This window comes from Neltuma alba, unplaced genomic scaffold (assembly GCF_004799145.2).
Source record: "Neltuma alba isolate B1F8T4 unplaced genomic scaffold, ASM479914v2 tig00000174_pilon, whole genome shotgun sequence".
NCBI lineage: Eukaryota > Viridiplantae > Streptophyta > Magnoliopsida > Fabales > Fabaceae > Neltuma > Neltuma alba.
This window is the reverse complement of record NW_021631945.1, coordinates 371,892-385,697: the sequence shown is the minus strand read 5'-3', so window position 1 is coordinate 385,697 and position 13,806 is coordinate 371,892. Positions and strand designations below refer to the sequence as shown.

Below are 13,806 nucleotides of genomic sequence, written 5' to 3'. Positions count from 1 at the left end.
CTATTTTTTAATAATATCCTTATAAATTGTAATTAAGATTTAAAATAGTACTTATAATACTAAAATTTAAATAAAAGACAAGACTAAAAAACTAATTATTATGTACGCTTTTTTTTTAATCTTAGCTTTTTAAAAAAAAAAATATAATTGTAATTTGAATTTTTTAAAAATACAAGTTTTTAACAGGTTTCAAATCAAGCCAGGTTTTTATATAGGTCAAGTTCAGGTTGAAAAATAAGCCTGTAATAAGCTACAGGCCAGGTTCAGGCTAATAGGCTACAAAACAGGCTTGGCCTGTTAAGAGTAAAGTCTAGCCTGTCTTGTTTCCATCCTTATTTGCAAACTAATTTTTCTGAAATTCAATACAAATATAATTCAACTTATTTAATTTACTTTTTACTCAATTTTATTCTTCTATAAATCAAATTGATAATAAGTTACTTTTTCAATAGCCGATGTAAACGACCCCTAACAAGAACGATTTCTTTGTGTTCTTGAACTCGCTCAGCGCATGAACAACTTCAGGTGTAGTATTTCTTCAAAGTGCAGCGTCTTCTTATTATATGTTTACGGGGTCCCCGTCAAAAAGCCTCTAATCATTCATTCATTCCATTCAGTGTGGCCATTCCCTTGCGAACTGGCGTTTCATATCCAAAGGTTCGGTATAACTTCTACACGCCGCTCGAACTTGCGTCAGACTGCTTTCGGCGGCAGATGATCTTCCTGCTCAGAGTGAACCAAGGTCGACGGCCGCGAATTCCATGGCGAAGCGACACCGTTCTATATTCGAACTCCAGCCTGAATTTTTTCACTCCTGTCGCCTCCTTGCTTCCCCTCGATTGTCCGCTTCCGACAATCTTCAGAATTGCTACAACTCAGTTCACGAAACCGTTGACCCTATTGAGAAGGACGCTGATGGCTTCCAAGACGTCGTTTTTTCAGTGCCCAGATGGACTTGCAATACTTGCAAGGCTCAATTTGACTCCCTTCAAGACCAGCGTTTGCATTTCAAATCGGATGTTCATCGTTTCAATGTAAGAGTGATTCTCATTGCGTTATTTTATTTTCGAAAATTTTAATTATCAGTATTTACTTCCAGAATCCTCTTCCCGATAATTTGTTTTGGTAAAACCTACATTTCGTGTTTTTTTTTTTAAATACAAATCTACATATTTCCCCCTTGAAGAACATAATTCAAAATTTATTGATTGTTGTGGGGATTTGCAATTGGGTTCTATATGTTTGTTTTGGGAGCTTGATAGGTATTTGTTACTTCAAAGTGGTAAAGTTGCCCTTATTTGTGGGAAAAAAATTATCTCTAATTTTTGTTAAAAGACGACGGTAGTTTTTCTCTTGCCATTTAATTCTCATTTAATGTCTGTGTTTGGCTGCATTGAATATTGATCATAGGTGAAGTTGACAATGGCTGGAAAGAGTATTGTTAAGGAAGAAGATTTTGGGCTGTTGACATCTGATTCTATTAAAGACTATGATGTTTCGAGTATATCAGGATCAGAAGATGATGATGATGGTGATGATGATATTGAAACTCGGAGACAAAATGTTCGTGACAAATTAAGTGAAAGTTTTAGGCAGAAGTTAATTATCTGCCTTCCGACAGGGGAAAGAGTTTCTATTTGGAAGTGCTTAGTAATGAACATGGGTGACAATATACTGAATGAGAACGAAGTGATTGAGAGGTTGAAGTCCTTGACTCTTGAGCCCAGGAATAAATCTCGCTTGAGAATTGTGCTGCTTGCATCTGGTGGGCACTTTGCAGGTTGTGTGTTTGATGGTGATGAGCTTGTGGCTCACAAGACATTCCACAGGTTAGAAATTTAGCACACATGTCTCTTGATATTGGATGGCATGGAAATATAATTACAATTTCTGGTCTATACTTCCTTGAGGCAGTTTGTGGGGCAAATATTATCTGTGTATATGTGAGTGCATACGCTATCATACAACCATGCACAAGGACTTGTGTATTGTAGTTATCAAAACTAAGCTTTTGCCTGACTTGATTATGATTGGTAAGTTTGTCTGAATGTGAACTCAGTATGCCATTGTGCATTAGTGTGTGAAGATACGCTAGGAGTTTGATCAGTTAGTAGTAACCAGTTGTGTGTGCCATTTATTGTTTGTGACACAATACCACATCTGCATTCTTATTTTAGAAAGTCACATAGGAGTGCTATGCTATCCCTTGAGAAAGAAAGAGAAATCTTTGGAAGTCAACGTTAGTTATAGTCCATGATTGTAAATTGACTGATTCGTGGTCTATGGCCCAATATGGAAACTTCCACTCTGCACTATTGCAGTTCAGCCTTCTCCATGTCTTCTTAGCTTTTAGCATTCATGGTTGTGTTTTTGTTATTTTGATTGATTTCTAGTATAAATAGATCTTTAGGACTTTGCTTGATTTGGACTTTTGAAGTTATTTTTCTATCAGCATATCTGGGAGATCGATTGTCAACATACAAATTATGTAAATGAATGGATTAGGTTACAAAGTTTAATTATATCGTATTTGTAAATATCTGAGTTCTCAGTTCTTACATCCAAATGATAATAAAAACTGCCGGAGTATGACCTAAGATGCTGAAAATAGTGGAAATGAGTCAAACCACATGAACAAACACATGCTCACGCACATAAGTTGCTTAGCTGTTCTAGAGGCTAGGCTCTCCCAATTGTAGTCACTCGTTGATTGCTTAACCCTCAGTAAACCCTCCTTCACAAAATGCATTTCACCACCACCCCCTTCTCCTCTCTTCTGCACCTTATGGCCGTTATGTTAGTGACGCACTTGGCCCATTAGTTATGGGCCCATCAATTTACTTTCCTTGCTCTTCCTAGCCATCATTTCATTATGTTCACTTGCCCTTATGGAACCGATAAAGCCTGTTGATCCATCATGATCACCACCAAAATAACTAATTCCTGTCATGATTCTGCCAACCCACCTATTAACCTGAAGCTATACTTAATTTCGTAGCACTATAATCTTTTGCTACCCAATTTGAAACATTTGCTGTTTTATCTGCTGAAGTAGCTGGCCCAAAAGCCAATACACGTAATATTGGAAAAAATTCAATAATAGCAGAAACCAGTTTCGGATTGTGATATAGAGAAATCTCACTGTTCATAGGATAAGAATTGAAGATCTTTGAAGTTGGATTTTAAAAGCAAAAACTTGTCTTATCTACTACCAAAACTGTGAAGAATTAAATTACGAGATTGTGGCTATGTACCTAGAAGGTGATGCGCTTTATATATTTTCTAGACCAACATTGAACAAACTATCTTGTATAAGGAAAAACTGCTGAATGTGATAGTTACTTTTGCTGCCCGCACCTCTCAAAGGAAAGCAAGGAAGATACATGAAAATGGGAAGCTACTTTCGAATGACTAGAGAGTTGACTGTTGGAAGTCACTATAAGAAGCTAGGCCCAAGCCCACTTAAGTTAGATAGTTTATATGCAATCTTTGTTATTTAATGTTAGTTTTGAATTTTGAATTCAGATTCTATCTTTCCATGATTTTCGCATATCTGAATTAAGTTCAGGGATTTGATTAGATTGTAATAATTAGCTGAGATAGGGTATGTGTTTAAACCTTAATTCTCTCTATATATGTACTGCCAGAACATTTCAATGAATAATAAGAAAAGTAGACTATTTTCTGCTCACTAAATTTCATGGTATCAGAGCCATGGCTGCCGAAAATCTCAAATTCGGCAGGTTCCAGGCTTTAAACACAGAAAGAGAGGCCAGCGCCTTTTCTGAAGCAAGTCCCAACCCTAACTTACTGTTAGCGCTGATATGGGCCTTGGCCCAAATTAACCTAATTAGGTTTAGGTTTATTTACTTAAGGAAATTAGAAGATAGGCGGCAGGAGTTTTTAGTTCCCTGATTCTAGGAGATTTTATTTTATTTTTCATTGATTCTGTATCCTATGAGTGATTCGGTCAAACAGGGCGCATGCCTATATATATGTACCTCTCTGTTTTCATGAAAGATGAATAAAACGAGCATTGAATTGCACATGGTATCAGAGCTACCATGATCCGGTTTGGATTCGGACTGGATAATGACGGTCAAGGTGGCATGAACTCCTCGGCCTTGAATGCCTCTACAACGTCGAGTGATCAGGGTTCAGGCCACCAAGTGCCGAATGATGCTACCTCCTCGTCAATCACCATTCATCGACTGAATGGCCAGAATTATCTCCAATGGGCTGCGGGCGTCCGTCTGTTCGTGACTGGAAAAGGGAAGCTGGGCTATCTCACCGGCATCGAGAAACGACCTCCGTCCTCTGACCCGAAGCTTGCAAAATGGGAAACAGAGGATTCAATGATTCAGTCATGGCTTGTAAACTCAATGACCACAGACATAAGTGCAAGCTTCTCCCTATTCAAGTTTGCACAGGAAGTTTGGGAGGCCGCACGAGATATGTTTGCCTCCCTCAATAATTGTGCTGCGATCATGGAGATTGAGGCGGCCTTGGATAAACTAAAACAGGGCACTTTAACTGTTACAGAATTTTGGACGAATCTGGTGATATTATGGCAACAACTGGATCTGTATGACATGTATGAATGGGCTTGTTCTACTGATGCCTAGCTCTATGCCAAAATCAAGGAGGAGAAAAGGATTTACAAGTTTTTGCTGAGTCTGAATCCTGTTTTTTGATGAAATCAGGGGACGCATTATGAGCTTTGAAAAGCTTCCTTCCCTACGAGAAGTATTCTTCATGGTGAAACAAGAAGAGAGCAGGCGAAAACTTACTGCCTCTGTACAACCACAACAGTTGGTGTCTGACTCTAGTGCTATGTATACTAAGGGTAGCCAGTCAAATGATGGAAAAGGGAGGAAAAGTAACAGATGGTGTGATCACTGTCAAAAATTAGGACATACCAAAGAGGTGTGCTGGAAGCTTCATGGGAAACCAGCAAACAGAGGCAGAGGGAAAAGTGACTCACGGGTCAACACAGCTAAAAGCAACTCTGATTATGGTAATAAACTCAGTACTGAGGAAGTTGAATGTCTCCGAAGAATCTTAGAAAAATATGAGACTAAGGAGCAACTAGTTGCCTCCGGTAATATAGCCTACACAGGTAATGTCATTCTTGCCCTAAAAGCTAATATTCACCATGAGAATATGTGGATAGTTGACTCTGGCGCCACAGACCATATGACCGGAAATCCAAAGCTGATTCAAAACCTAAAACCGTGCACATTCCCAATGTTTATAAAGGTAGTTGATGGAAAATTTTTAAAGGTTCATGGTATCGGTGAAACATGTCTCTTTGAAAGCCTAATTCTCAAGACCGTTTTATATGCACTAGATTTAAAGTGTAGCTTGATATCTGTGAGTAAAGCTACCAGATTTTAACACTGTCATGTTGATTTTTTCGCTACTCAATGTTTGTTTCAGGACTTGGAGTCGGAGAAGACGATTGGCAAAGCTAGGATGCTAGAGGGATTGTACTGTGTGGATGCTCAACAACCGTGGATTCAACCAAGTGCTTCCAGTTTTGCTGCTGAAAAATGTCTTTCTTCTAATTTTACTGATAAAGAAGTGTTATTATGGCATTATAGGTTAGGACATCCTAGTCCAAAGTATATGTCCAGATTGTTACCTGATTCTTTGAATAAAAATTTTTCATATCTATCCTGTGAAGTTTGCCAATTGTCTAAGCATACTAAAGGTGTCTACACACCCCACTCTCATCAATTTACTCAACCTTTTTCCTTCATTCACAGTGACATTTGGGGTCCCACTCGAACTCCCTCTCTAACACATGCTAAATGGTTTGTCACGTTCATTGATGATCACACACGCTTAACCTGGGTGTTTCTAATGAAAGATAAATCTGAGTTACCTGAAAAATTAATAAATTTTCACAAACTGATCTTAAACCAGTTCCATACCTCTATTCAAATCCTTCGGAGTGATAATGGGAGAGAATATATGGGAACATATCTACAAACCTACCTCAAACAACATGGGATTGTTCATCAAACGAGCTGTGTGAATTCCCCACAACAAAAGGGCACAGCCGAAAGGAAAAACCGTCACCTTCTTGAGGTAACCAGATCCATCATGCTAACACAGTGTTCCAAAATACTACTGGGGGGAAGCCATACTCACTGCTGCACACTTAATAAACCGTTTACCTTCCAAAACACTGAATTTTGATACACCTCTCCAAACCCTAGCTAAAACCCATCCAAATTCCTACCTTCACAGTCAGATTTCACCTAAAATTTTTGGGTGCATTGCTTATGTTCACAACGATAATGGCAGTAAATTAGACCCTAGAGCCTTCAAGTGTATCTTTCTCGGATATTCATCCACCCAAAAGGGCTACAAGTGTTATTTTCCTCCCTTAAAGAAATACTTTGTGACCATGAATGTGACTTTTGATGAAAACCACAGTTATTATCCAAAAACACCCATTCAGGGGGAGAGTAGTGAGGAATGGGAGTTTCTTCAGCGCAAAAAAAATACTATATCAACCACTCCTACTTCTACTACCCCTATTTTCACCACCTCACCATCACAACCTCAACCTACACCAGAACCACCACCAGAACTCCCTGAAAACTCATTCTAATCTGGACAGCAGGCAGAACAACACAGCAACAGGTGATACAGATGCAGAGTGTGGTGAGTTGGAAATATATAATGCCGACACTGATGCAGTCTATGAGCAGTCCACTTAGGACAATAGAACCGAAGCAACTCAAGACTCCTCTAGCATCGAGCACCGCCAAAACTCAATTCCTACTTTAGGTCCAAACGACCTTGGGTGGCCTATTGCCTTGAGAAAAGGGGTAAGGACCTGTACCCGACATCCAATCAGCAATTTTGTGTCCTATGATCGGCTATCTTCTTCCATCCAGTGCCTTGTTACTAATCTGGCAGATGAAAAATTGCCTAGTAGCTTTCAACAAGCAATCCTAGATCCCAAGTGGAAGGAAGCTATTGAAGAAGAATTGAGGGCTTTAACACAAAATCAAACTTGGAAGATCACGCAATTGCCAAAGAACAAGAAGCCCGTAGGCTGTAAGTGGGTGTTTACAAAGAAGTATAATCCAGATGGCTCCATTAACAAATACAAAGCCCGACTTGTTGCTAAAGGGTACTCACAGACCTATGGCATTGATTACCAGGAAACTTTTGCACCGGTAGCTAAACTCAATACACTTAGAGTCTTGCTATCTCTAGCAGCCAACCTTGACTGGCCCCTGCATCAACTAGATGTTAAAAACGCGTTTCTTAATGGTGATTTGGAAGAAGAAGTATTTATGAATATTCCACAAGGAGTAGCAGAGTACAACTCTCCAGGTATGGCTTGCAGACTATATAAATCTCTCTATGGTCTTAAACAGTCACCTTGAGCTTGGTTTGAGAAATTTACAACTGCTGTAAAGAAATTAGGGTATAACCAATGCCAATCAGATCATACTCTATTTGTCAGACATTCTGGTAGAAGAAAAGCGATTCTCATAGTGTATGTAGATGATATCATTTTAACCGGTGATGACTTGTTTGAGATAAACAGACTGAAGAAATCCTTAGAAAAGGAGTTTGAAGTAAAAGACCTTGGAAGTCTCAGATATTTCCTTGGAATGGAAATTGCTAGATCCAAGGAAGGCATAGTTGTCTCTCAGCGAAAATATACCCTTGATTTACTAAAGGAGACTGGTATGTTGGGTGCCAAACCAGCAGACACGCCAATGGAGCCAGGATGCAAATTAGACAATAAAGAAGAGGAAGAAATGAACTCAGAAGAAGGGAAAGAATGTTCAGAAAAGAAATCAAAAAAGGAACCTGTGCCGGTGGATGCAGAGAGATATAAGAAGTTAGTGGGAAAACTGCTCTATTTATCTCATACACGCCCAGACATAAGTTATGCCGTGGGAGTGGTGAGTCGCTTCTCAAATGAGCCACTTGAGGAACATATGGATGCTGTTTACAGGATTCTACACTACTTAAAAATGACACCAGGAAGGGGACTCTACTTTGCTAAAGGGAGTTCCAGAGAAATAGAAGTATATATGATGCAGACTATGGAGGTTTTCTCCCTGATAGAAGATCAACTTCAGGCTAGTGCACTATGATTTGGGGAAATCTTGTAACATGGAGAAGCAAGAAACAATCGGTGGTATCTAGGAGTAGTGCTGAGTCAGAACTTCATGCACTTGCTCACGGAGTCTGTGAAGGACTATGGCTACTCAGAGTGTTGAAGGAGCTACAACTTGTGCCTAGTAGTCCAATCAGGCTAAGATGCGATAGTATGTCAGCTATTGGGATGGTCAGGAACCCTATTCATCATGAAAGGACAAAACATGTGGATATAGACAAGCACTTCATCAAAGAAAAGGTGGATGCAAAAATAATTGATCTTTCACATGTTCCATCACACAAACAAGTAGCAGATTTCTTCACCAAAGCATTACCAAGGCCCCAGTTTGATGAGCTCAGAAGCAAGCTGGGAATGAAGGATATTTACTTACCAGCTTGAGGGGGAGTGTTAGCGCAGATATGGGCCTTGGCCCAAATTAACCTAATTAGGTTTAGGTTTATATACTTAAGGAAATTAGAAAATAGGCGGCAGGAGTTTTTAGTTCCCTGATTCTAGGAGATTTTATTTTATTTTTCATTGATTCTGTATCCTATGAGTGATTCGGTCAAACAGGGTGCATGCCTATATATATGTAGCTCTCTGTTTTCATGAAAGATGAATAAAACAAGCATCGAATTGCACACTTACGATCCCAATCGCAAGACCTAGCCAATCTGATTACAACACCCAAGTTAGATGGAGAGAACTACCTTCAATGGTCCCTCTCCTTCCTCATGTTTATTCGTGGACGTGGAAAGGAGGATTATATCAATGGTGAATCACCTTGTCCTGCTGTAACTGATGCCAAGTACGTCAATTGGAGAGCCGAGAATAATCAAGTTATGTCATGGCTGATCAACTCAATGATGCTAGACATTGGTAAAAATTTCATGCTCTATGAGACTGCTCGAGAGATTTGGGAGGCCGCTCGTGAACTATACTTCTCAGCTTCCAATACTGCTGTATTGTTTGAGATTAAAGGAAAGCTTCACATGATAAAACAGGGGAGTATGACAGTCACAGTATATTATAATACTTTGACTCAATTATGGCAACAAATTGATCTTTATGATACAATTGCTCTCAAGTGCAATGCAGATATAATCATCTTTCGAAAGTGGATTGAAATAGAAAGAATATATAAATTCCTCCTTGGCCTAAACCAAGAATTCGAGGAGGTTAGAAGCAGAATCTTGAATCTATCACCTTTGCCTTCCCTTAGAGAAATTTTTTTAATGGTGAAGAGAGAAGAAAGCAGAAAGAAGGTGACCATTAACCCTCCAAGCGTGAATTCTAGTGAACCAGTGGCAATTGCTGCCCAGAGTGAAGGCAAGAGTAGACTCTTCTGTGATCATTGCAATAGGAAGGGTCATACCCTAGAGACATGCTGGAAGATCCATGGCCGCCCTCAAGATAAGCAGAAGGGAAAGCAAGAAAGTCATGGTTATGCAGTAGAGGGGGAGCAAAAATCAGATATAGATGAACTCAATGAAAAACCACCTAAAGTGAGCACTGCCATTGGTTTAGTAGCAACCAAAACAGGTATTATCTTAGTTGCTTTCCCCTCAGTGCGACTTGACTCAAAAACATGGATAGTTGATTCAGGAGCCACAGACCATATATGACTGGAGAGATTTCTCTATTTCATAATATTCGACCATGTCAAGAGAAGTGGGTTGTTAGAATTGCTGATTCATCTCATGTTGATGTAGCTAAAATTGGAACAGTTATTTTATCTGAAAATATTGTTCTGCAGGATGTACTTTATGTTCCTAAGCTAGCTTGCAGCTTAATTTCAGTTGGTAAACTTACCACACAAAATTCTTGTAATGCTAATTTTGGATCACGTGATTGTGTATTTCAGGAGGTGAGGTCAGGAGTGATGATTGGTTGGTGTGAGAAGGATGGAGACCTATACTACTGTCGGGAGAAGGTTGAAAAACTATCTGCTACTAGTGCTTTCAAGCCTAGTGCCTTGTTTCAAATGAAATAAAGTTGATTACAATTCTGGTCATCCTCTATTTCATAATATTCGACCATGTCAAGAGAAGTGGGTTGTTAGAATTGCTGATTCATCTCATGTTGATGTAGCTAAATTGGAACAGTTATTTATCTGAAAATATTGTTCTGCAGGATGTACTTTATGTTCCTAAGCTAGCTTGCAGCTTAATTTCAGTTGGTAAACTTACCACACAAAATTCTTGTAATGCTAATTTTGGATCACGTGATTGTGTATTTCAGGAGGTGAGGTCAGGAGTGATGATTGGTTGGTGTGAGAAGGATGGAGACCTATACTACTGTCGGGAGAATGCTGTTGAAAAACTAAGGGCATCTGCTACTAGTGCCTTATCAAGCCAATTAGTGTCTGATTCTGTTTCAAATGAAATAAAGTTGTTACATTTTTCTTCTGGTCATCCAAGTATTGAGTACTTCAAGAGATTGTATCCTCAGTTTTCTAATAAATATTTATCTCATTTTAATTGTGAAATTTGTTCTTTGGCCAAACACACAAAAAACACCTATTCTTCTCGTCCTTATAAGCCAACCCATCCTTTCCAACTTATCCATGGTGATGTTTGGGGGCCATCCAAAATTCCCAGCACAAATGGTGCATGATGGTTTGTCATCTTTATTGACGATCACACACGACTCACATGGGTATATCTCCTCAAAGAAAAATCTGAAGTTCCCACAGTCTTTAAAACCTTTTATACACATTGAAAATCAGTTTCAAACAAAAATAAAAACCCTTCGAACTGATAATGGCTGAGAATATTTCAACACAACCTTGAAAGAGTTCTTGAACACTCATGGAGTTTACCACGAAAGCTCTTGCCCTCACACACGTCAACAGAATGGGGTTTCCAAGAGGAAAAATAGACAAAAACTCAACATAACCAGATCACTCCTAATAGCCTCAAATGCATCTAGTCAATTCTGGGGGGATGCTGTGTTAACCTCAATCTGCCTCATAAATCGCACACCTTCCAAAATCCTTCAATTCCGAACACCACACCAAGTTCTCCTTGAAACCTATCCTTCCAACAGCCTTTCAAACTCTCTACCACTTAAAGTGTTTGGATGTACTGCCTTTGTCCATAATCACAACATATCAAAACTAGAGGCAAGAGCCACCAAGTGCATGTTTGTTGGGTATTCACACACACAAAAAGGGTACAAGTGTTACCATCCTCCTAGCCGAAGGTACTTGGTTTCCTATGATGTGTCTTTTGTTGAACACCAACCATATTATCCAAAAATGCCCATTCAGGGGGGGAGAGAGAGCTATGAATGGCCTATTTTTGATGACACCATCCAATCTACACCCTTAAACCTACAAGATACAAACACATACATCCAGCCCTTCTACTTCCAGCCATTGGCCGAACCTGAAACAGACCAAACAAACCCCAAACAGCCACCTGAATAATCTATGGGACAAGAAAGGATCAGTGAGGAACATTTGGAAACTGAACAGCATGCTAAAACAGAACCAGAACAGCCACAACAGCCAGCCTAGTAGGAGATTGAGCAACTAGCAAGGGGAACCGGACAACTCACATCACACCAATCATCTCTCCTAGCCTCAAATCCTCAAGAAGGTGATCTGTGGTGGCCAATGGCGCTAAGAAAAGGGGTGAGGTCCTGCAGTAAGCATCCTATTGCTAATTTTGTCTCGTGAAAAATTGTCTCCTACCATGAAGGCTTTTACAGCTAATGTATCAATGGAAAGGATCCCAAGGGATGTTCATGAAGCCTTGAAAATCCCAGCATGGAGCAAAGCAGTTCATGAAGAAATGGAAGCCCTAAAGAAGAATGGAACATGGGAGCTAACAAGACTACCAAAAGAAAAGACTACTGTAAGCTGTAAGTGGGTACTCACAAATAAATACAACCCTGATGGAAGCCTTAATAAACATAAAGCGAGACTGGTGGCAAGGGGATTCACCCAAACCTACGGCATTGACTATCAGGAGACATTTGCTCCGATTGCCAAATTCAATACTATCAATATACTACGCTCCCTAGCAGCTAACCTAGATTGGGGTCTACACCAATTGGATGTCAAGAATGCCTTTCTAAATGGCAATCTTGAGGAGGAGGTATATATGGAAATCCCTCCTGGTTTTCGGAATGAGCAGACTAGAGGAAAGGTATGCAAGCTTAAGAAATCCTTGTATGGCTTGAAGCAATCACCAAGAGCATGGTTTGAAAGATTCTCACAGGTAGTTAAAAGGTATGGTTACTCTCAAGGTCAATCAGATCATACACTCTTTATTAATCTTTATTAAACATAGTGAGGAGAAAATATCTATCTTAATTGTCTGTGTTGATGACATTATCCTTACTGGAAATGATGATGGTGAAATTGAGAAATTAAAAGGGTTTTTCACAACTGAGTTTGAAGTGAAAGATCTAGGAGACTTGCGATACTTCCTTAGGATGGAAGTGGCCAGATCTAGAACTGGAATTGTTGTATCACAGAGAAAGTATACACTTGATTTATTGCATGAGACAGGAATGTTAGGACGTAGGCCATGCAGTACTCCAATGGAACTAAATAGAAAGCTGGGCTTGAATAAAAATAGTCCGTTGGTTGACAGAGAACGATATCAAAGGTTAATTGGCAAGCTAATCTATCTCACACATACTAGACCTGACATTGCTCATGCAGTCAGTGTTGTAAGCTAGTTCTCTAGCCAACCCAATGAAGAGCATATAGCGGTAGTGTTCAGAATACTCAGGTACCTCAAATCCTCACTTGGGAAAGGTCTCTATTTTAAAAAGGAGGCTAACAGGGGATTGAAGTTTTGTTGAAATTGATCGCCATTTTATAAATGAAAAGATTGAAGGAAAAATTTTTGAAGTAATCTATGTGCCTTCAAAACATTAGTTGGCAGATATTCTAACCAAACCTATAGGGTTGGGCCAAAGTTTGAAGATCTTACAAGCAAGCTGGGAATGATGGATACCTATTCTCTAGCTTGAAAGGGGAGTGTTGGAAGTCACTATAAGAATCTAGGCCCAGCCATTTAAGTTAGATAGTTTATATGCAATCTTTGTTATTAATGTTAGTTTTGAATTTTGAATTCGATTCTATCTTTCCATGATTTTCGTATATCTGAATTAAGTTCAGGGATTTGATTAGATTGTAATAATTTGCTGAGATAGGGTCTGTGTTTAAACCCTAATTCTCTCTCTATATATGTACTGCCACACAACATTCCAATGAATAATAGACAAAAGTAGACTATTTTCTGCTCACTAAATTTCATTGACCTTAGATTCTTACCCTTTTTGAGTAGAGCACAGAGCTAGCATTCCATAGGGTGTTTCAGACCTGACTTGGGTCAAAAGGTTGGTTTTGGTGATTGTTGAATTACATTTTTGCTCTTACTTCCCCTATACTTATAATGGCAGCAACTGATAAGTATTCTTGGTCATTTGTATAAGGCGTTGCTTAGTTTAAATGAGCATTGGATTTTTTTGTCATATATGCCCATATTTAATAAAGGAGTGAGATAATAAAGATTAATGTGATGTCGAATCAACCCAATTAATACAGATCTGGTCCTATTCCTCCTAATTAATACAGATCTCCTATTCCTCCTAAAAACATGAACACTTATAATGACCAAATTTTCCTCTAATCTGACCATTTCTTTTAT

The 13,806-nt window shown here is 39.1% G+C and overlaps 1 protein-coding gene across 6 annotated transcripts in view; it reads left to right on the top strand.

The window, feature by feature from the left end:
* The first annotated feature begins 588 nt into the window (after positions 1 to 588).
* LOC114753426 (ankyrin repeat and zinc finger domain-containing protein 1) overlaps positions 589 to 13,806 on the top strand; it is a 49,445-nt gene continuing 36,227 nt past the window's right edge. For 3 of the 6 annotated variants that reach the window (XR_003741025.1, XR_003741028.1, XM_028942199.1), the window contains exons 1-2: positions 592 to 1,034; positions 1,411 to 1,829. Coding sequence is in view for 4 of the 6 variants with exons in the window: in XM_028942199.1 (XP_028798032.1) it covers positions 762 to 1,034; positions 1,411 to 1,829 (692 nt within the window). In the remaining 2 variants the exon portion in view is untranslated. Of the gene's footprint in view, positions 1,035 to 1,410; positions 1,830 to 13,806 lie in introns of all 6 variants that reach the window. The other 3 variants (XM_028942329.1, XM_028942149.1, XM_028942395.1) reach the window with 3 other exon arrangements.